The sequence below is a fragment of the Panulirus ornatus genome, chromosome 5 (assembly GCF_036320965.1).
Source record: "Panulirus ornatus isolate Po-2019 chromosome 5, ASM3632096v1, whole genome shotgun sequence".
NCBI lineage: Eukaryota > Metazoa > Arthropoda > Malacostraca > Decapoda > Palinuridae > Panulirus > Panulirus ornatus.
Genome location: NC_092228.1, coordinates 28486468 through 28511883, shown reverse-complemented (window position 1 = coordinate 28511883; position 25416 = coordinate 28486468). Strand labels below are relative to the sequence as shown.

Genomic DNA, 25416 nt, shown 5'->3' with positions numbered 1-25416 from the left:
AACCATGCTGCTCTTCCCCAGTCTGATGCTCTGTACATGCCTTCACTCTCCCAATCAATACCCTCCCATATAATTTCCCAGGAATACTCAACAAACTTATACCTCTGTCATTTGAGCACTTACCTTTATCCCCTTTGCCTTTGTACAATGGCACTATGCAAGCATTCCGCCAATCCTCAATTTATATATATATATTTTTTTTTTTTTTATACTTTGTCGCTGTCTCTCGAGTTCGCAAGGTAGCGCAAGGAAACAGACAAAAGAATGGCCCAACCCCCCCCCCCATACACATGTACATACACACGTCCACACACGCAAATACACATACCTATACATCTCAACATATACATATATACACATGTACATACACACGTCCACACACGCAAATATACATACCTATACATCTCAACATATACATATATACACATGTACATACACACGTCCACACACGCAAATACACATACCTATACATCTCAACATATACATATATACACATGTACATACACACGTCCACACACGCAAATACACATACCTATACATCTCAACATATACATATATACACATGTACATACACACGTCCACACACGCAAATACACATACCTATACATCTCAACATATACATATATACACATGTACATACACACGTCCACACACGCAAATACACATACCTATACATCTCAACATATACATATATACACATGTACATACACACGTCCACACACGCAAATATACATACCTATACATCTCAACATATACATATATACACATGTACATACACACGTCCACACACGCAAATATACATACCTACACAGCTTTCCATGGTTTACCCCAGACGCTTCACATGCTCTGGTACAATCCATTGACAGCATGTCAACCCCGATATACCACATCGTTCCATTTCACTCTATTCCTTGCACGCCTTTCACCCTCCTGCATGTTCAGGCCCCGATCACACAAAATCTTTTTCACTCCATCTTTCCACCTCCAATTTGGTCTCCCTCTTCTCCTCGTTCCCTCCACCTCCGACACATATATCCTCTTGGTCAATCTTTCCTCACTCATTTCTCTCCATGTGCCCAAACCACTTCAAAACACCCTCTTCTGCTCTCTCAACCACGCTCTTTTTATTTCCACACATCTCTCTTACCCTTACATTACTTACTTGATCAAACCACCTCAAACCACACATTTTCCTCAAACATCTCATTTCCAGCACATCCATCCTCCTGCGCACATCTCTATCCATAGCCCACGCCTCGCAACCATACAACATTGTTGGAACCACTATTCCTTCAAACATACCCATTTTTGCTTTCCAAGATAATGTTCTCGACTTCCACACATTCTTCAACGCTCCCAAAACTTTCACCCCCTCCCCCACCCTATGATTCACTTCCACTTCCATGGTTCCATCCACTGCCAAATCCACTCCCAGATATCTAAAACACTTTACTTCCTCCAGTTTTTCTCCATTCAAACTTCCCTCCCAATTGACTTGACCCTCACCCCTACTGTACCTAATGACCTTGCTCTTATTCACATTTACTCTCAGCTTTCTTCTTTCACACACTACTAAAATCTGTCACCAGCTTCTGCAGTTTCTCACACGAATCAGCCATCAGCACTGTATCATCAGTGAACAACAACTGACTCACTTCCCAAGCTCTCTCATCCACACACATTTAGACACCCCAATTGGAGCCTTTGAGGAGGATGAGCACTCCCCACATGACTCTTTCTTCTGTTTCCCCTTTTAGAAAGTTAAAATACAAGGAGGGGAGGGTTTCCAGCACCCCACTCCCGTCCCTTTTAGTCATCTTCTATGACACATGAGGAATGCGTGGGAAGTATTCTTTCTCCCCTATCCCTAGGGATGTTTTTGCCCTACCAGATAAAATTCTTTCATTCACCGCCATATCCACTCCAAGATATCTAAAACACTTTACTTCCTCCAAATTTTCTCTATTCAAACTTATACCCCAACTATCCTGTCCCTCAACTCTGCTAAACCTAATTTCATTGCTCTTACTCACATTTGCTCTCAACTCCCTTCTTCCATACACTCTCCTAAACTCAGTTACCAACTTCTGCAGCTTCTCACTCAAATCTGCCAACACTGCTGTATAAACAGCAAAGAGACTCGCTTTCCATACCCCCCTCATCCCTTACAGACTGCATACTCAACCCTCTCTCCAAGACTATCACATTTACCTCCCTCACCACCCCATCCATAACCAAATTAAACCATCGTGGTGACATCACACGCCTCTCCTAGTGACTAACCTTCACTTGGAACCAATCACTCTACTCTCTTCCTACTCATACACATGCCTTACATCCCTGATAAAACTTCTCACTGCTTTTAGCAGCTTTCCTCACACCATATATTCTTAAGACCTTCCACAAGGAATCTCTATCAATCCTATCATATGTTTTCTCCAAAACTAGAAATACCGCAAACAATTTCATCTATTTTCCAAGTATTTCTCACACACTTTATTTAATGCAAACATCAGATCCAGAATCCTCTACCACTTCTGAAACCACACTACTCCCAGATCAGATGATCTGTATATGCCTCCACCCTCTACATCACTACCTCCTATATAATTTGCTAGGTACACTCAACATAAATCTAAACCTCTATATTGTGAACATTTACCTTTATCCCTCTCGCCTTTATACAGCAGCATTATACATCCATTCTGTCAGTCCTCAGGCACATTACCGTGATCCATACACACACAGAAAATTAAAATCCTTACCAACCAATCAACAACACAAGTCACCTTCTTTCTTACGAAATTCCATTGCAATACCTTCCACTCTAGGACCCTTGCTGCAATTCATTTTACATAAGGTTTTCACCACCACATCTCTTTTCAACAAACCACTCTCCATGATTCTCTCATTTTGCATATCACCTCGAGCCAAACACTCTTCATCTGCCATCCTATCATCAAATGAATTCATCAGTCCTTCAAAATACTCACTCCATCTCCTCTCTTCATCACAACCTATTACCACTTCCTCTTTTTCCCTGTTCCTCAATGTTCCTGTAGTTCTCGTTTTTCGCAAACAACTAACCTCCATCCAAAACATCTTATTCTCCCCAAAGTTTACTGATACTCTCTCATGCCAACTGCAATTTTTTTAACCATTGCACCCTCCTCTTGACCTCCTGCTGCTCTCTATTACACAACTCCCGATTATTTGCACTCCTTCCCTGTAAGTATCACCCAAATGTTTCTCTTTCCTCTTTCACAAGCAACTTTACTTCATCCCATCACTCTCTATCCTTTCTAATCAGACAACCTCCCAACTTATGCACATCACATGCATCTCTTACACACTGCTTCCCTAAATAACTCCAATTCCTTACCCACTCCCCTTACTCCTTTGTTCTCACTTTTTTCCATTCTGTACTCAGTCTCTCCTCACACAAGTCTCCTTCCCAAGTTCACTTACTCTCACCACTCTCTTCACCCCAACATTCTCTCTTCTTTTCTGAAAACCTCTACAAATCTTCACCTTCGCCTCCACAAGATAATGATCAGAAATCCCTCCAGTTGCACCTCTCAGCTCATTAACATCCAAAAGTCTCTCTTTCACGTGCCTATCAATTAACACATAATCCAATAATGCTCTCTGGCCATCTCTCCTACTTACATACGTATACTTACGTATATATCTCTTTTCCAACCAGATATTCCCAATCACTGGTCCTTTTTCAGCACAATCAGCACACAACTCCAAAAGCTGTTCATCATTATCATTCACTTGTTAAAATCTTTCTAGGTGTATCTTATTGGTTAATGAAACTCAAAGAAAATTGTCGGATCTGTTTTAAGAGCCTCCAGTCCTTAACCCTGTATTTGAATTAACGAGCAATTAACTAAAATTCACAGAACTGAGAACTGTGTTATTTCTGTCTCCGTGAAGATAATTTGGTTGACATCCTTAAAATTTTTTACTGGAAGTACCAGTTTTGTCTGTCTCATGGAAAGAGGAGCATAAACTCTGAGGTCATATACTGCATCTTGCCGAATTAATTACTAATTTCAGTGCCACACATAAATGCAAAAAGGAGACACTAAAGAGTTCATTTTTTCTTTAGTTTTGAAACTAAAATGCTTGAATCTACAAACATATATATTGAAATATGTAAGAGCCATAAAACTTACCAACTGTGTACTGACTACAATCCTGAATTTTGTTAACAATGGCATCCACGTATTGATTTTTATCTGGATGGTTGGCTTTGACTTGCGCTCCAATTTTAAGAACACCTTTCACCAGATCATCAGATACCACTGTGGATCCCAAACCTAGTTTAAACGTCACCTGCAAGTAAGAATCTCCATTAAAAGATATTTATGAATACATGTACTTAAACAAAAGGGAGATGTGATATGAACAACAGATCCAGGACTTACATCCAAAAATCTCCATTATCAAACTGTCACTCAAAATTCCATTAAAGCATAATTTCTCATACTACTGGATATTCAATGCAAAATCCTTTGCAGATTCATTCAGTTTGTACTATGAAAAAATCAATAATTTATACAAACTTCGTTTCTAACCTAAAAATGAACAGTGAACTTATAGAAACCTAATTATTCCTACTGGGTAGGCCCACTAGTGAGCAAGAGAAATGAGAGCATGCCATACACTGTGTAATAATTACATGGCAATATCCTAAAAATCTTCTGTGGTTTACCCAACAATTGTAAAAGCCACTAACACCACAGCCTCCCCTATTGCCAAACATCTATATCATTAATCCAAAGTTGCAATGTATCCAGACAAAAGCATAAATTTCATTCCCAAGAAAAACCCCAAAGTATACTTAGGGAGGAAAAAGACAATGATGTGGAGAAGGAAACAAGGAAGCATTAAGTAGAAGCAGTACAGTGAAACATCTGGTATGCACATTAAGTAGATGTAGTCAGTAGGAGCATTAGGTAGGAGCCTTTGAAAACACTGCACTTGAGGTGCTCTTTGCCACTGGCCTGTTAAGGGTGAAGTACTAAAGGCTACGAAGCAGCACTGTAGTTCACCAGTTATGGAGCCTCTTTTGCTGTGGTCATCCTCTCCAAGGAGTTCCCAAAGGAAAGAGGCATCAGATATACATATAGATACATAGATACTCACTAGCCTCCCTTGTAGGAAGCAGTATCTTTCCAGAAGTTCAGAACTTATATTTTCAACCAAACAGGATTCAGTCAGTATCTAAAAGAAATGCGAATTCACCCAAAGGAGGATCTTGATCAACTCTCAAACTAGAGCAGAAAAAAGTTGAACAATGATTTTTGAAGAGGTTCCTGTCATCCTCCCAAAACTCCCTAATAAATTATTGGATTGTTTTGGATATAAACTTAGAAAACCATATAGAGGGGTTGTGTCTGAAATTTAGTTAAAGAATCTTTTTTAAGTAAGTCTGTATATCATGGATCTTTCTAACACCCTACTATTTCCCCAAAAATTCAGTTAAGCAGATATAGATCCTGTACCTTTCTTTAACCAGGTATACTGGGGGAGGGAGCGAAAGTTCTGGGAGCGTTGAAAAATGTGAGGAAGGTGAGAACAATATCTTGGAAAGCAAAATTGGGTATGTTTGAAGGAATAGTGGTTCCAACAATGTTATATGGCTAGGAGGCATGGGCTATAGATAGAGTTGTGCGAAGGAGGGTGGATGTGCTGGAAATGAGATGTTTGAGGACAATATGTGGTGCGAGGTGGTTTGATCAAGTAAGTAATGAAAGGGTAAGAGAGATGTGTGGTAATAAAGAAAGTGTAGTTGAGAGAGCAGAAGAGGGTGTTTTGAAATGATTTGGTCACATGGAGAGAATGAATGAGGAAAGATTGACAAAGAGAATATATGTGTCAGAGGTGGAGGGAACAAGGAGAAGTGGGAGACCAAATTGGAGGTGGAAAGATGGAGTGAAAAAGATTTTGAGTGATTGGGGCCTGAACATGCAAGAGGGTGAAAGGCGTGCAAGGAATAGAGTGAATTGGAACGACGTGGTATACCGGGGTCGATGTGCTGTCAATGGATTGAACCAGGGCATGTGAAGCGTCTGGGGTAAACCATGGAAAGTTTTGTGGGGCCTGGATGTGGAAAGGGAGCTGTGGTTTCGGTGCATTATACATGACAGCTAGAGACTTGAGTGTGAACGAATGTGGCCTTTGTTGTCTTTTCCTAGCGCTATCTCACGCACATGCAGGGGGTGGGGGTTGTCATTTCATGTGTGGCGGGATGGCGACAGGAATGAATAAAGGCAGACAGTATGAATTATGTACATGTGTATATATGTATATGTCTGTGTGTGTATATATATGTATACATTGACATGTATAGGTGTGTATATGTGCATGTATGGACGTGTATGTATATAAATGTATATGTGGGTGGGTTGGGCCATTCTTTCGTCTGTTTCTTGCACTACCTCACAAACACAGGAAACAGCAACAAAGTATGATACAATATATACTGCTGCTTCTGTTGTCTCTTTCTTTTTAAAACATTTAACATAGCCTCTCCCTTAATTTTTCAATCTATCTCTGTTTCTGACACCTGTTCCCAACAGAAACTCTCTCAAGGGGGTGGCCAAGGCAATAGTTTCCATAACTGGTGAACTCAAGTGCCACTTCTTAGCCTTTAGTGCCTCACCCTTAACAGGCTACTGGCATACGGCAAGTCTAATGCAGTGCTTGAGATACCAAAAATGAAAACTGAACATTTCCCAGTAAGTGAACTACAAGAGTCTGCTTCCTCTGTAACAATAAAGCAAGACCTCTTCCAAAATATAAAAGTACTTTTCACACCTTGAGCAAAGACAATACTCTCCAGAGAAAACATATACTTTTCCTTTCCTAGGGCCAACTGCAGAGGGAAATGACATCTCTAACCAGAAGCTCAGGCTAAGGTATTCTGAGAGCACCAAGGAAAGATTGGAAAGAGAAAATATTATCTGGGAGAGTGAAAATGGGTAGGGTTGAAGGTGCAGGAGTCCTAACATTGCTGTCTGGATGTGAGGCATGATCTATAGATGAAAATGTGCAGAGAAGGAGGATGTGTTAGAAATGAAATGTTTAAGGAAAATGTATGGTATGAGGTGGCATGACTGATTAAGTAAAAGGGGAACAGAGATGCGATGTGACAGAGAGCTGAAGAGTGTTACTGAAATGGTCTAGACATGTGGACAGAGTGAGTGAGGAGAGGTTGACAAAGAGAACATACATCTCAGAAGTAGAGGGGAAAAGGAGAAAGGGTAGACCAAAATGTAGATGGAATGATGGAGTGACAGAAAAAGGAGAGGAAAAGGAGAAGGGGTAGACCAAACCGGAGATGGAAGGATGGAATGAAAAATATTTTGAGTGGCCGGGGCCTGAACATGCAGGAGGTTGAAAGGAATGCACAGGATGGAGTAATCTGCAGCAGTCTGGTGTACAGGAGGTGACCTACTGCCAATGGATGGAATTAAGGCATGCAAGAGAGCCAGGAAAAACTACAACTGGTCTGTGGGGCCTTAATGTGGACATGGCTGTTTATTCCCTCAACATCTTAGGGCTTGTTGTGATAATGTAAATCTTGAAAGCTAACTTTGTGCAGCGCCTTGTTGACCTCTATTCAGTTCCGATGAATAAAAACAAACTACACAAACAAAATATAAAAGCAATGATTAAGGAGTAAAAGTATCTAACATCAAAAGTAAAATAAATAAATATGCCAACTTGCTAACAACTGATGCAAAAATATCAAATAACTGTGGTCACATTAAAAAAAAGGTTTAAAATAAAACAAAAGAAATAACAAACAGCCTGCATATGACTCAAAGGATAATAAAACAATGGAAAATCGATTCACAAAGTAAAATATGACATAATGAAACAAGGAAAAAAAAAATAAGGAATAAGCCGATCCAATGAATTCCAGAATCTATCAGGAGTCTGAACAGAAACCTTCATAAAGAAGCTTGAAAAACAGTAATCAAGAATACCTAACCAACCAAAAATAGAGGATTACCATAGATGCTTCGCCAGAGAAAGCAACAATGTGAAATATCAAATCAGACAGGTGGTAGAATATAGTATCTGGTAGAATATAGTATCATCTTGGAACTTCAAGCTATTCAGGTGGGAAGACAAACACGCACAAGCCCTGTCTAGGATAAAATTTCACTGTTGGTACTCCTATCTAGATATCACGTACAAAACCTCAAGCAAAACATCCACGATGGCTCCAGCCAACTACAACCACCCACCTGCAAGAAACTAGTTGCAAAAGACACCAGCATAGCATTTAACATAATCCCCAGCATATCCTTACACACAATGTAACTAACACCAACATAAAAAAAACTTACAAAAAGTAGTTATCCATCTTAATGACAGGTCACTAAGCCAATGTCTGTCAAAACGGGTTTACCTTCATAATCCATAAGTACTCCAGTGGAGTTCCTAGTGAGCTGGCCCATCTCTAACCATCTTCAATCTTTTCCTACACACCCTCACCTCATCCTCTGTAAACCAGTCAGAAAATCCTCTCATATTCAAACAACCTTACAATTACTTCACAAGACTGTAACACCACACAAGCAGCAATAAAAATGCAACACTACATCACAAAACTAGAACAATGGCTCACTCAAAGTAGAATGTCTACATTCCTCAAGAAATCAACCCTTAACAGAAAAAATGCAACATGCATCCTCCCATAACCCTAACAGACTAACCACTTCCAATTATGAAAATGTCAACCATGCTAGGCACCACAAGTAACAAACAGGGACATTAACTCTCCACAAAGCATTAACATAAAGGCTATAAACAACCTATATACCTTCAGAATACTGACTGCCAACATTAACAGACTAGGAAAAAATATAACCTATACAAATACCACACTTCACCTGTAATGTTATCCAACCTAGACACAAAAACAAAAAATACATACCATACAACCAGAACAATCAACTGCTTAACAAACACAGTGCTCAACTAAAAAAAATAATCTTTCAGTACAATCCCACTTCAACAAGCTCAGTCTCTTATTTCTTTGCAGCAGCTCTAGACCTTTGCCACTAAAATCCTTTAAGAAACAACCAGCAAGCAGAAATGAAAAGCTAACCCCTGTCTCTCACTTTACCAACCAATACACAATGATTCAATCCTCTAAAAGTACAACACTGACAAATCATATTCACTGTATTTGTTCAATAAGGACAAAATAATCACCCTCCTACCCTAGTCATAACATACTTCCTTTCCCCATATACACATCGGAACCTACACTCTCCAGGCACATATGAGTTAAATTTTCTCCACTAACTTCTGAACATCACCTATCTCTCAAACATTACACACATAAATTCAACATCAGATCCTACAAGCTCAAGATGCAAATGCTACTTTGCAGATATTGAACAGCTGCACTTTATCTAACCCCGACTCAAATTTGAAAAACACACACACATCACTGCACTTTTTGACCTGTGGTCCCATCATGTGGACATGGCTGATTTCTCAAGTGCTCTGGAAGCCCTAACGTTGAGAGGACTAAGGCAGGAAGATGAGATAATAAAATTCCTGGAAAAAAAAAATCCTGTGCACTGCAGAGGACAAACGTGAAGGGCTGATGGAGGAGGCTACATTCCTCCAGCCTACCTACCTTCCTGCCTTGGAAGCCCCTTTCTTCATTGCTCAAGATGCCAGTCACAGTCACCAGCCAGGACAACAGGTTGTATGGTGCAAGGGATGGCTGTATTACAATTTCTGGATAATCTAATATATTGAAACCTTAAATAACCGCAAATTTTTGTATCTGAAAAGGCCAATATCCAGAGCATTTCAGATAACGGGTTTAATGTATTTTCAAAAAAATTTCAAATTTTAGGATATTTCTAAGACCAAAAGGTCATTTTTCAAAATTCCCACATTCTTCTTGACCCACAAAACAAACTGTGAAATATCATGACTTCTCATGACTGTGGAAACTGTAGCTATACAAAAGTGTGCTAGCCTATCTGTTTACACTAACATTTCACATTCAACACACTCTTAGCAGTCCAAAAGGATAACTTTTCTTACCTTAACCTTGACAACTTTAACAACCTTATGGACCTTGGCCTCGCAAAAGGCACCCTTGTATTTGGCCGATACCTCAGTTCCTACAGTCAGAAAGGGGGGATCCTCAGGCTGAAAAAAAAGAAAGTGTACAAGGCATAAATTTAAAACTTCTGTCAATCAATATAACTTAAATTTCTATATGAAGTGTATAACTACTGCAGAGATCTTAAAGAAAAGTAGCATCTAAAACAGTATCTTTATTGGCATGTGGTTGTCAAGTTCTGCAGTATTTACTGTCTCAATTACAAAAAATCAGATACTGCGTGACAAATATATCTGATCAATCACAAAATAGTGCCGTGTTGAAAGTCACCTTGGAATATTGAGTGCAGATGTGCATATCCTGGTGGGAAAAGCTAAACTTGTAATAATTCAATTACCTGTGGCAACCACATCTCAACGAGGGTGCAAGACCACACACAACCTAATGGTTGTGACCCTGCCCAGCAAGCTGCAAATTATGTTTGTGAAGAAATCGTGTTCTCCTTGCGATCGTAACAGAGCTGAAGTTCACTGTACTGAGAATTAATACAAAATCTGAAGTAAAAAGTAAGATTCAATTTTCAGAGTTGATGATCAAACCCAATAAAAGTTACAGCGCATTCCTTCAATTTTCATTGATAAGTATAAAATTATAATCATTTGCAAAAAAAGTTACAAAGGTGTTACAGTACATGAGGAAGTAACTCATATGATTCAAACAAATCAACATTAACAAATTTAAAAGTTAATTTACAAATCATAAAAAATCAGATATCACAAGGGCTCAGCCATGAATTCCATAAAAAACGCAAATCTCTCAACAGGAGCTGAGTAACTTTTCTTGTCACTTGAAATAAAGAGTATGAAATTTGTGAAGGTGTTTTGGTGATGTGCAGGAAAAAAAAATTGTCACACTACTACGAACAGTAACTCACGAGGTCATATGATGTATCTTTCAGTTATAGGCTTAGTTATATTCCAGCAAACATTTCTGGAGTTGGTTTAGATTCACAACAGAAAGTTTACAAGCTCATCCAACATATAAAATTACACAAAAATCAAGCTGAACAACAGTTACAAACACAAAAATGCAGAAAATTTAAAATCACAGTAAGCAATATAACAAAATACACCATGACACATTCAAAGGTTATAAATTAGGGGTGTGAGATGCTGCACTCTATCAACAATCCAAATCCCAAGAGCTCCTATCTTAAGAGCAAATTGCATGTGTAAGATTTATGGAACAATCTCGAAAATTTCAATGCTTCATCCTCAATATATCTTCAAAGTTTCTTTACCCCACAGTCCCTACCATGTAAAATTCATTCTTCATCTTCTTTCATTTTTCAGAAGCTGTTTCGTTGTTATGCCACATGTTTCTTCCCCCACAGTATATCCGTATGCACTCCTGCTGCTACAAAAAAAAATTTCAAACCATACCTACTTCTTTTCTAACCCTCCTTATCTATTCACAGTCAAAGATATCCAACATCTATATCAATGTTCCATATTCTGGCTAAGGATTCCATTCCCAGTAAGTGTTCTCAAAAGATACTGTTAAGCTGTGTAATTTCCACAACTTTATCTCCCCATCTTAATAAGGTTTCCTCTATCATCTCTTTCCACATGCCCTTTACCATTGTGGCCCAAATGATAATGTTCAAAGTCCTTGATTTGTATATTGTGCACATACAGTAACATCCTGGGTTTTTCTCTAATAAACTTTGATTTTATGGTATGTCTTATTCTTTCAACAGGACTGCTTTTTTTTTTTTTTTTTGTTGAGTTCCACCCCCTGTTTAGGATGTGTCTTTCTTTTTCTAGTCCACTGGACCTTTTCCTTTTTCATATCTAGAATGTGTGTGCGGTATCTTTTAGAGTGATCCAGCAGTCTTATATTTCTTGTTTCATACATTCCTCTAGTGTTCTGCCACCTAGTACTGATTCACAAATGCACTGCATATAGCTTAATGATGAAATTGAAATTGCTGAATTCACTTCTTTGGTGATATGTGTCACAAGGGACAGCTCAAAAAAATTTCAAACCAGGTTTAACATAATATGGCATGGGGATAACACAATATGGCAGAGTTATATTTCTAAAATAACATGGTGAACCTTTGAATAACAGACAAGGTTAATCATCTATTGTTTCAAAGTGACATCCTGAATTTCAGCATCTGAGAAAATAATGGATAGTTACAAACTTGAGCACTGGAGACTCACTGACTTTGTACCCTAAATGGTATCAGTACGAGACACAACAGTGTGTGCTGATCACGTTCGGCGGTGGTCCCTTCATGTGACACAGAAAAAATAAATCAAAAAGTTTAAGAATGGTTATGTGAGTCTTGTGGATAATTACATTAGGACAGCCTTAGATATCACATGAGGCATCTAATGTCTGAGAACCTGATCAGGTTCATATCATAGTCAATGAAATTATCAATGAAGCTGGAATTTCCCATGGAGGTATCAGGACTATCCAAGAGCACTTGGGCATGACTAGGGTTTTGGCAGACACATATTGGTGAGAAAAAGGGGTACGAGGTCCAGACAAACAAAGGTAGAGGTCCCCTCTATAGGAAACAGAAGTGTGTTGCATTCCTATAGAATTCAGCAAAGGAAAGTAAACCAGACAAAAAATTGAAACACACAGACCAACAATCCCAAAATATCACGAGACTACAGAAACACATTCATGAGCTGTTGGCGACAAAAAAAGGTGCTTTCATTCATATGCCAAACAATTCAAGGACAACAAGTTTAACTGGCCAACTATGAACAGGGGAGGGCACCCACATGGACGATAGCACGGAAACGACTGATATACAAAAACAAAAAAAGTAATATGAGGAATAGAGTTCCAATTTGAAGTACAGATTTTAGCGAGCAGAAAATCACAATATAGATGTATAAGCCATAAAACTTTTTTCTATACACCCATCCCCCATGCTACTAGTAACAAACTCCATCACAATACCACTGGACTTCAAAAGGATAACTGAGAATGTAGACTCAATTTTCTTCAAAACTAGGTACCTTAAAACTCTCTTTCAACATATATAATTTTTTCATACTTGATCGCTCTTCCTCACATTAGTGAGCTAGTGCCAGGAACAGACAAGAAAGGCCACATTTGCTCACATCAATTCTCTTGCTGTCATGTGTAATGCACCCAAATCTGCCACCAGTGATGTACCACCACCAAACAATAAATGACACTTCTCAAGCCCTTGTTCTCTTGACTGCAAACTCATCCCCCTCACCAAGCCTCTCGCATTTAACTCCCTTATCACCCGATCCATAAAAAGGTCAAACAGCCATGGAGACATCACACACTACTGCCGCAGGCCAACCTTCATTTGGAGCAACCCACTCGTACATATGCTTTACACCTTTGATAAACACTTCACACAGTTTCTAAAAGCTTTCCTCCCACAACATATATCCTTTAGACCTTCCACAGGGCAACTCTATCAACCCTCTTATGCACTCTTTTCAGATCCATAAATGCCACTTACAAATCTTTCTGTTTCTCACACACATTCTTTAAAGCAGACAGCTGATCAACATATCCTGGGTAAACTCTGTTTATCCAAGAGGGTGTCTTGCTCTTTGTGAAACCTAATCTTCATCTCATACAAAATTGTTTTACCAACTAATAAAATAAACCCTATTTTTGGTGGAGTAAAAAATAGACTTCAAAAGAAAATATCAGTAACATTAGAGATCTCCTACACAGCCAACAGAGGTGGATGAGACTTTATGATCAATTGGCAGATATGTAATGACCAAGACTCAAATATGATTAATGAGAGATTTTCAGATACCAGTATCCAAGTGGGGAGAATCCATCACCAGTAGCATGGGGCTTGGGCTTTACCTGAATTAGCTTGAGAGTGCCTTAACATGATTACCTGAGAAACCTACACTCAATAAGAACATATCAGCTTTACTCTTAGCTACAAATGAGGATCTTGTCCATAATGATGAACTGGGGAGAAATGTTTGGTACAAGTGATCACTGGCAAATCACTTTTGTGGCAAATTTCAGTATGGCTTATAATGCTAGAAAAAAAAAAAACATGGTCTTGAATGATAAACTTGTGATGATTTTGTTAATGATTATGATAAAGACACAATAAAGATTCAATAATCCTTTTAAAGTGCCAAAGCATATAACATCGTGTTTCAAAACAAAGCTAAAGTGGTGGATCAATGATATAAGGAAATGCTTGCTGTCTTAGAAAGTAACACATAAGAAACTCTGAGACTCAAACAACCAAGACATTAAACTATATAAATCTGCACTGAGAAACAAAAAGTCGTATGTGTCAGTAAGAAGTGTGTATTACTGAAAATAGCAGAAGATACCTGAAGAGTCTTATAGTTATGTTAGAACTACAAGAGTAATTACCCAATCAACTGAGCCACAAATTTACAGAAAAAGGTAATGATTCAAAACAACAAAGCCATAACAAAGATTCTAATTATTATCTAGCATCTGTATTTACAACAGAAGATACAACTCACGTCGCAAACCTAGCTTCACTGATATAAGGGAAAACCTTCTGAAACAGACTGAAGTAAAAGAAAAAGTTGTACAATCAGCACCGAGTGGAATGAGAAGAAATAAAACAGCAGGCCCAGATAAGTGTTATCCGAGGGCACTGAAAGATGCCAAAATGAGATATTTAAGCTTTTAGCTACTCTTTTCAATAAGTTGCCCACAACAGGAAATGTTCCTGAGAAATAGAAACTTACCAAAGTAACAACAATATTCAAAAAAGGTAATAAACAGCAGCCAGGCAAGTAATGTGTGTAGTGAGTAAACTAATGGAAACCATCAATCCTAATTAGATTGCAAAACAATTAGAGGACGACCACTTTATATTAAACGGTCTTCAGCAAGGTATTTGACAGAATTAATCATTAAACAAATCTGCTCAATTTCTTTATATGAAATAACCAAGTAAGATGAAAGTAAAGTAGTTGATGTCATCTACTCAAGACTTTCAAAAAGCATTCGATAACAAAGGTTACTTACTAAAGTTAAGTCACATGGTATAGATGGGGATGTACTTCATCAGTCAGGAAACTGGCTGACTAGCAGTACAAAACCTCACAATGGTCATTAGTACCAACTGGTTACAACCTCTGTTATCCATAATTTGAGCCAACAAAATGTTCAAAACAATGTGTTTTCTTCAATTTTGGTTGGCAACCCTCTATCACCCTAAAAATAAAGAAATAGGAAATAAAAAATATTCCAAATCTTGTACACATCACCTCGCAGCGATTAGTGTACTCATCACCATCTCCCACATGTTTTCTGGTGCTGTGTTGTAAATTGGTAATGAGCATTTGCATATTTTGTTCGCCCTGGATTACCAGTGGACAATGGTCCCTTTCAAGCATCATCAGCAATTGCCTGACAACTCCTCAAAACCATCTATATCTTTCACAAAGAGAAAATGAAATGTTTTATGCCTCAAAATGATGATGGAGTTTTGCAAGAGGCTCACTATGGGCGAGTCTAATGCGGAAATCAAGAAAGACCTCAACATCATTTGCTTATATATCTTAATATATCCTCTTCAGGTATCAGGCTTGGAAAACTCTCCTTCCTCTAGTTCCTATTCAGCTCTTATTACTGCCTGTAATTGTTGCAAGTACATTACCTGAGGCAAAGCATTCCTTTATTCATAGGAAGTGAAATAACCTCTCATCATCCACTGATATATCTTTCTGGTCTTTAGCCCTTTAGCTAAGGGCATATCTAACCACTGTTGCTCTACCTTCCCTACACTTTACTCTAATAGTATTAAAGCTGTCCATTCCACAGAAAAAGCAACTCTCTTTGGTCCCTGTTTCTCCTCTAACTCCAACTTGGATAGCTAACATTCCTTTACCCCCTAATGCTTCTCTTAATAATCCTGTGCTCCTTCCCATAATCTCTTTTCTGACTTCAAAAAGAGCTTCTTTCTCAAGACCACAAGTAAGGCTTATGGTCCTCATGGTATCCCTCCCCATATACTGATAGAGTGTGCCTCTGAACTTGCACCTGTGCTTGCTCGTCTGTTCCGTTTGTTTAAAAACCAAAACTTTTTTTCTCCTTGGAAGCATGCTTAGATACATCCCACCCCAATGAAGGGTGACCATTCTGACACCTCTGACTATCGTCCTATTGCTTTGACATCTACCATTTCCAGTCTTTAAATCCGTCCTCAACTCCCATATCTTTTAAGAACCTCGAAAAATCACAGTTTTCTCTCTGATCACTAGTATGGCTTCTGTAAGGTGAGATCCACTGGTGATATTCTTTCCTACCATAGTAATGTCTGGTCATTATCCCTGAAAGATTTTGGGCTCATGTATAGTTGCCCTCGATATATCTAAGGCTTTTGACAGGGTGTGGCATCAGGGTCTCATCTCTAAGCTCCCCTCCTAAACTTTGCTCCACCATATCTAGCTTCCTCTCTGGCTGATTCATCTCAGTGGTTGTGGATAAATCAGCCTCTTCCCTTTTCTCCATAAGCAGCAATGTCCCTCAAAGTTCTGTCCTGTCCCCTACACTTTTTATCCTTTTTTCAACGATATCCTCTTCACAAATAACCAAATGCACTCATACACTGACAACTCAACACTGCATTTCTCCACATCCTTCAATTCTGCTCCCTCTTCTCTCACTCGATCTGCATCTCATCTTGACACAGCTTCCTCAATAAACTCAGACTTGGGGTACACAAAATCTTGTTAAGTTTAATGCCCCCCAACAACCAGTTTCTACCCATCTCTCTATCGAAAAATCCTCACAACTCTCGTCTCTCCTTTGATGGTTCTGTATATCCACCTCTTGACTCAATGAACATACTTAATATTACTGTAAGAGCCACTCTTTCTTGGAAACCCCATAGTACAGGAATAGCAAAGTCTGCCTCTTAGAAGCTGGATGTCCTGTTTAGATGTCAAAACTTCTCTTCTATACAGTTACCCCATTTATACAAGGGACTGATACGTCCTTACATGGAGTACTGCTCTAACATTTGGGGTGGTTCTAGCTCTGCATCCTTACTTGACTGAGTTGAGTTGAAAGCAGTCTGACTTATAAACTGTCACAAGCTAACTTCCAAATTCGACTCCCTAGCCCTATGCTGCAATGTTGGTTCACTTTCCTTCTTCTATAGGTATTACTTTAGTTTTTGCTCCCAAGAGCTGGCTGCTTGTGTGCCTACACCACTAGCTATACCACTCAAAACTTTGCAAACTGCTGCATCACATGATTATTGTGTGGCTATCAGACATGTATGGGTTGGCTGTTTTGATACCTAATTCTTTCTCTACATGCTGAAGCTTTATAACTCTCCATCTTTCATGTCTTTCCCAGGCACATTTCAAAAAACAGCTTTTTTCACTTTTTCCAAAATTTGTAAATTCTTTCCCTTGTCTTTTCTTTTTCCATTTCATAATTCTCTCTGTATTTGAAGTGGATTTTTGTCCATGACTGGGGGGGAGAGAGAGAGAGAGAGAGAGAGAGAGAGAGAGAGAGAGAGAGAGAGAGAGAGAGAGAGAGAGAAGTAACTTTGGAGGTCTCACACCCTCATACCTTGCTCTGAGTCTAAGCTGCAGACCTGGGTTACTGAAGGCCACAGAACCACCAAAGCTTGGTTGGCCTGGTGCACTAACCCTGGGCATTCTTAAATTCATCCAACGTACCTAGATTTTCCAGCAGTGAGCACTATGTGCTAGCCCTGCCTTTTGCAAAATGGTAGAAGCAAGAGATAGTACTTGTAGGTAGGGACATTTAAGCAGGAGCCCTGGGTTGAAGCATCAGGAAGTGAGTAAGAACATTAAGAAGGAGCATTAGGTTGATGTAGTCAATAGGAACATTAGGTAGGAGCCTTTGCAAACATGGTCTTCTGCCAGAGGCATGTTAAAGGTGAGGCACTAAGGCTAAGAAGCAGCACTGGAGTTCACTAGTTATGGAGAATTGATTGCCGTGGCCATCCCCACGAGGGAGTTCCAGTTGGGAATAGGCATCAGAGATATATAAGTGATAATTTCAAGTGATGTAAATTCACTTGCCCTAAAAGGAGATGTTAGCACACAGCAGTTCTCTACTCTAGGAGCATCAGTGCCAGAAAAAGCTTAATCTTTGGTTTCTCCTCCTTTGTCTTGAACGTCCACAAGATCTAACCCACCACAGTCTGGAAGAGACAACTGTCGCCTTATTTCATTACTGAAATTAAGGTCCTCACTCACTATTACCCAAATGTTTATTACATTGTTCAGTCATAATGTGGTGGTGTCTGTATTTGTCTGGAATTCTGTGCTGTTCTTTTTTTTTTTCTTAATGCTCCCCATACTGGAGGAGCTGGAACTTTCTCCATTGAAGAGTATGTTGTTTTTGGTAGTCTGCTTGTAGATTTTGGAGTCTCCTGCTGATGATAATTTCATACTAATTACATAGTATCATCTGCAAAGGATGAAATAAAACTATGATTCATATCTACGTCACTAACAAACAAAAAAATGAGGAATCGAAGGGGTGCCAGTACAAACCCTTGGGAAACAGCTTTTTTACTGTGGAGGCTCTGGAAATATCTGGGATTTACTTACACAGGCTTTGGAGTTCTACTACAACAGCTCAGGCTGGTTGAGCAGGTTGTTCAAAGCCACTGCCCGCAAGCTCACTTAAACAGATAAACAGCCAAGCTGATCTGGTACACCTTGTAAATATTCAAAATACTTCTATAGCCTGATGAACATGTTTTGATCTGTTATCCACAAGCTGTACATCCGTCTCCCAATTTTTCTGGTTACTCCCATTGTAAATACTTCACCTCATCTTTTTCTGTTTCAAAATTCTCTCTTATTTCAGGTAAAGCCCAGCCTTGATGTGGACATGGACTTTTGTCTATGACTGAAGCCTTAAAAAGAAAAAAAATCTGATGCATTTTGTGTGCCATGACCGAGTGGTCATATTTATCAACAGCTTTGCAAAAACTACGATCACCCCACCATTCTGTTCATTCTCCAATTCCTTTATAACTCTGTTGTAGCAATGAAGCACATAAGAACCATGATCTTCCTACAACGAAAACCTTGGTCACATACATTATTTAATTTCACTGTCAGTTAATTTATGACTCATGACTTACATCTTTGATAATATGTGACGTCAGTGCTCCTGGTTAATATTTCTTTTGGAAACTGCTTTGCTTCCTCCTTTGTGGAATGGAGCAATGTGAGCCAGTTTCAAACTTACAAGGATGAAGCAAGAGCCCAGACTTTTCGTACTGACACAGTTCAGTGCTCAATCAAGCAGCATCTCCGCATTTTTTTTTCCTTTTTTGGTATTGGGGCAGAATATATGAGAATGTTCTTAATGGTCCTCTTGAAGTCCTGTGATGTGGTAGTGACATCAGTAATGTGTAATATGGAGACTGCTGTTTAGGAAGAAGATGGCTGGGTTGTTTATCTTTAAGGTGACTTTTGGCTCTATGGACATTGATTTGTACAGTGTTTTAGTACCTTACTCATCTCCAAGTAATCATCTGTGTATATGCAATCCTTTTGTTTTTAATGGGTCAATGGAACTTGTTATCAATTATCAGTTATCTATTTGTACAGCGTTGGGAGTAAGTTCTACACTTGTGAGGGCCCCCTCCCCTGAACTCTCTAACCATCAAATAGCCTCTTAAACCTTTGGTTAATTTATTTCAACCACCCAAAACCCTAAGACTAAACCAGCACTGCCTAAAATCCTTTTTAACTGCATTTTTGCTTAACTTTTGTTCATGGCCACAACATACTATATATCTCACTTACCGGCATCTTATTGAAAACACAACAATACTGAAACATTGCCCAAGACTCTAAAAGACTAGACAACAGAAGCTATGTACATAATACCTGGTGAAAACCTGATGAAGTCTTTGGGGGGTCTTCACTCCCACAGCCTGGGCTGGGCCCAAGCTGCTGCACTGAGTCTTTGGTTAACCAAGCTGTTGGGACCTTTAGCCCTCAGACCCACATAACCTCCACAGCCTGGCTGGTCTGGTACACTATACAGGCACTTGTCCAGTACACTCTAGAACTTCATCGTGCAACCCATGCTGTTTCTGATGGGAGTGGCAAGGTGGTGAAGACTTTGGGCCCCAGATGTTTTAGGTGTTCTGTCTTTCTTGTGCAAATTGCACCTCTGGATTTCAAAGGTAATATTTCACATATTCTTCTATGACCCTAGAATGTTATTTCCAAATGCAGGTTGATAACCATACCTTCTAGGGATACAATCACTTCATAATTCATCAAAATGCATACCACGCAGGGGCCTAACATTAATTTTCAACTACACCAAAAGTGACCACACTCTCAACTCTATATGACTCCCCCAGGTGCAGAGATCTGAGGCAATCCCACCCTAACAACTCCCAGGTGTAGAGATCTGAGGCAATCCCACCCTAACAACTGACAGACCGAGTCTGACCCCTACCAACCATACTACTTATTATATACGATGATATATCATTTCTAAGCAATTTTGCTGATGACCAGTATTTGTGTGCCTGAAACATCTCATTTATTTCAATAAAATTGTAAAAATGAATATAAGACATTTAATTCACACGATTTTTGCAGGGAAATAATGCAAATGAGTGGGAGATGTATAAGAGAAAGAGGTGGGAGGTCAAGAGAAAGGTGCAAGAGGTGAAAAAGAGGGCAAATGAGAGTTGGGGTGAGAGAGTATCATTAAATTTTTGGGAGAATAAAAACATGTTTAGGAAGGAGGTAAATAATGTGTGTAAGACAAGGGAATCAATGGGAACTTCAGTGAAGGGGGCTAATGGGGAGGTGATAACAAGTAGTGGTGATGTGAGGAGATGGAATGAGTATCTTGAAGGTTTGTTAAATGTGTTTGATGATAGAGTGGCAGATATAGGGTGCTTTGGTCGAAGTGGTGTGCAAAGTGAGAGGGTTAGGGAGGATGATTTGGTAAAAAGAAAAGAGGTAGAAACAGCTTTGCAGAAGATGAAAGCCAGCAAGGCAGTGGGTTTGGATGGTATTGCAGTGGAATTTATTAAAAAAGGGGGTGAATGTATTGTTGACTGGTTGGTAAGGTTATTTAATGTATGTATGACTCATGGTGAGGTGCCTGAGGATTGGCAGAATGCATGCATAGTGCCATTGTACAAAGGCAAAGGGGATAAAAGTGAGTGCTCAAATTACAGAGGTATTAGTTTGTTGAGTATTCCTGGTAAATTATATGGGAGGGTATTGATTGAGAGGGTGAAGGCATGTACAGAGCATCAGATTGGGGAAGAGCAGTGTGGTTTCAGAAGTGGTAGAGGATGTGTGGATCAGGTGTTTGCTTTGAAGAATGTATGTGAGAAATACTAAGAAAAGCAAATGGATTCGTATGTAGCATTTATGGATCTGAAGAAGGCATATGATAGAGATGCTCTGTGGAAGGTATTAAGAATATATGGTGTGGGAGGCAAGTTGTTAGAAGCAGTAAAAAAATTTTATCGAGGATGTAAGGTATGTGTACGTGTAGGAAGAGAGGAAAGTGATTGGTTCTCAGTGAATGTAGGTTTGTGGCAGGGGTGTGTGATGTCTCCATGGTTGTTTAATTTGTTTATGGATGGGGTTGTTAGGGAGGTGAATGCAAGAGTTTTGGAAAGAGGGGCAAGTATGCAGTCTGTTGTGGATGAGAGAGCTTGGGAAGTGAGTCAGTTGTTGTTCGCTGATGATACAGCACTGGTGGCTGATTTGTGTGAGAAACTGCAGAAGCTGGTGACTGAGTTCGGTAAAGTGTGTGAAAGAAGAAAGTTGAGAGTAAATGTGAATAAGAGCAAAGGTTATTAGGTACAGAAGGGTTGAGGGTCAAGTCAATTGGGAGTGGATGACAGCTAGTGGATGTATGTGAGAGGATGTGCCCTTTGTTCATCTGTTCCTGGCACTATCTCGCTAAAGCATGAAACAGCAATCAGTTATGAAAAAATCAAAACATAATAGCTAATAATAATAATAATAAAATAATAATATATATGTAAAATTTAAATGAAATTTTTTCCCCATTAAATTTTTGTAATTCACTATGTAGCTGTCATTTTCAGACTTGTACCATGCACCTTACACATATGTAGGTAAATAAAAGCACTTAAACTTGACTGCATGCTGACATGATATCCTCCAAAATAAGTAATAAACCACAAAAACACACTCTTTATTCAAGATATCATACTGAGAGAGGTTTTTAACAAGAAATTTCAAGAAATTCTTTTTTCTGTAAAGCCTATTTTGTAAAACCATAAATGTCTTTAAATTATCTGACTACATGAACAATACATAAAAATTCACCCTTTTCTTGTATTGCTGTACAACCGCTCCTTCAGGAATATCCATTCTCTGTAAAGACAAAGAAAAACAAAGAATTAATTATTAGAAACATCTTTTTCTATGAGCTAATGCCTGTCCTCAAAGCTTGTTTGGCTATGCTTAATCTCAAAATGTATTGATAACTAACCATACATAGTGATAAGTCAAAACAGCAAAAACAGTAAAGTTACCCAAGAATTTTTGAGGTGATACCGATTCATAACAAAAAATTCATTATAAAAATTCACGCACCTCTACGACAATACAACCAAAGCCAGGGTGGCAGATTACATCACATAACGCATTGCAATCAACAACGTGCAAATAAGACCCTGGGCTCTTTGTCAAAAGAGATCCCTATTTCTAACACAATATCTTAAATCACACATTTCTTATTCTAGAAAGCACTTACAGCAAAGCAGTAAAACACCCTCTCAAACTCATTCTTCTTAAGGTTCTACTCACAAACAAAAGCATTTATTGGCAACAAAATAACTAATTGCCAAAGACTTCAAAGAGGTGGAATGTTTCTCGTTTAACTTTGTTATATTACAGAAAAACCCTCCAAAATTTAATTTTCCCAGATGTTCTGGCTAACAATGAGATGACAGTCTCTGACATGACAAGGCAGCAGTAACTGCACAAAAAGCTGTAGCCTTGAATACTGAAAACAAGGCAAACTTGTTCAGGAAAAACAGTTAATTTCAGGAAAGTGACTTCTGAGCTTAAAGTCAAAGATTTTCCCACATCTAAGATGAAGCTTATTTTTCTTGCAAATATCTACAAAGCAACTTTTCTTGTAATAACCATTTTCCAAATATGTTAGTTTGAAATATCAGAGAAGAGGTGCTTGTACTGCCTAATGTCTCTATCACTTATTACGTTATATTCATATTTTATATACTTATCTATTTTGCTTTGTCGCTGTCTCCCGCGTTTGCAAGGTAGCGCAAGGAAACAGACGAAAGAAATGGCCCAACCCACCCCCATACACATGTACATACACACACGTCCACACACACAAATATACATACCTATACATCTCAATGTACACATATATATACACATACATATATACCCATGCACACAATTCACACTGTCTGCCTTTATTCATTCCCATCGCCACCTCGCCACACATGGAATACCATCCCCCTCCCCCCTCATGTGTGCGGGGTAGCGCTAGGAAAAGACAACAAAGGCCTCATTCGTTCACACTCAGTCTCTAGCTGTCATGCAATAATGCCCGAAACCACAGCTCCCTTTCCATATCCAGGCCCCACACAACTTTCCATGGTTTACCCCAGACGCTTCACATGCCCTGATTCAATCCACAGACAGCACGTCAACCCCGGTATACCACATCGATCCAATTCACTCTATTCCTTGCCCGCCTTTCACCCTCTTGCATGTTCAGGCCCCGATCACTCAAAATCTTCACATGCCCTGATTCAATCCACTGTCAGCACGTCAACCCCGGTATACCACATCGATCCAATTCACTCTATTCCTTGCCCGCCTTTCACCCTCTTGCATGTTCAGGCCCCGATCACTCAAAATCTTTTTCACTCCATCTTTCCATCTCCAATATGGTCTCCCACTTCTCCTCATTCCCTCCACCTCTGACACATATATCCTCTTGGTCAATCTTTCCTCACTCATTCTCTCCATGTGCCCAAACCATTTCAAAACACCCTCTTCTGCTCTCTCAACCACGCTCTTTTTATTTCCACACATCTCTCTTACCCTTACATTACTTACTCGATCAAACCACCCTACACCACACATTGTCCTCAAACATCTCACCTCCAGCACATCCACCCTCCTGCGCACAACTCTATCCATAGCCCAGGCCTCGCAACCATACAACATTGTTGGAACCACCATTCCTTCAAACACACCCATTTTTGCTTTCCGAGACAATGTTCTCGACCTCCACACATTCTTCAAGGCTCCCAGGATTTCATATTTATATCTATTATACTTTGTCGCTGTCTCCTGCCTTAGCGAGCTAGCGCAAGGAAACAGACGAAAGAATGGCCTAAACCACCCACATACACATGTATATACATACTTTCTTTTTCTTTCGTACTATTCGCCATTTCCCACGTCAGCGAGGTAGCGTTAAGAACAGAGGAATGGGCCTTTGAGGGAACATCCTCACCTGGCCCCCATACATACATTACATATATATACAAAAAAAAAAAGAAAAAAACCATTTTTGGGGTCTTTTATTCTTTTTCCCCACTTTTTTTTTTTAATAAAAAAGGGTTTTTAAATTTTCCTGAAAATAGAAAAGACGGGGCTTTTCGGGGAAAAAAGACAAAAAAAATCGTTTTTCTTTTTTGGCTTCCTTTTTCTTTTTCGGGCAGCTGCTTTTTGTAATGAAATTTGGAAAAACCAAACAGATCCCTACCCAAAAAAGGTTGGGCCCCCCAAAAAGGGCCCTTTTAAAAAGGGTTTTTCCCTTTGGCGGGGTTTTCATTTTAAAATTTTGAAAAAGGAAAAATTAAAAACCCCATTTTTACAAAAAAATCATAAAAAATTCCCCTTTAAAATCTCGGGGGGCTTTTCCCTTTTTCTTTTCCAAACATGCTTTTGTTCGGGCCCCCCTTTATTTTAAAAAAATTTTTTTTTAAATTCCCAAATCCCCCCAATTTGTTTCTTCCTTTTTCTCCTTTTTTCCCCCCCCCACTTTGCCCCAAACCATATATATTTTTTGGGGTCGCCCTTTTCCTTACTCATTCTTTTTCCCAACATGTCAAAAAACCCTTTTTTCAGAAAAAACCAAATTTTTTTGTTTCTCAAAAAAAAACCACCCCTCTTTTTCCCAACACATCTCTTCCCCTTTTTTCTTTTTGTTTTACCCCATAAAAAACCCCCCCCTCAAAAAAAATTTTTTGGGCCCTTTAA

At 39.1% G+C, this 25416-nt stretch overlaps 1 protein-coding gene across 14 annotated transcripts in view; it reads right to left on the bottom strand.

Annotated features, from left to right (window-relative positions):
• The window catches only part of LOC139748644 (uncharacterized), a 321771-nt gene that overhangs the window by 239215 nt on the left and 57140 nt on the right, over positions 1-25416 (bottom strand). For 10 of the 14 annotated variants that reach the window (XR_011712788.1, XR_011712787.1, XM_071661886.1 and 7 more), the window contains 3 exons: positions 22489-22536; positions 10096-10203; positions 4185-4344 (listed from right to left, as the gene is read on the bottom strand). Coding sequence is in view for 12 of the 14 variants with exons in the window: in XM_071661886.1 (XP_071517987.1) it covers positions 4185-4344; positions 10096-10203; positions 22489-22536 (316 nt within the window). In the remaining 2 variants the exon portion in view is untranslated. Of the gene's footprint in view, positions 1-4184; positions 4345-10095; positions 10204-10514; positions 10672-22488; positions 22537-25416 lie in introns of all 14 variants that reach the window. The other 4 variants (XM_071661882.1, XM_071661880.1, XM_071661884.1 and 1 more) reach the window with 2 other exon arrangements.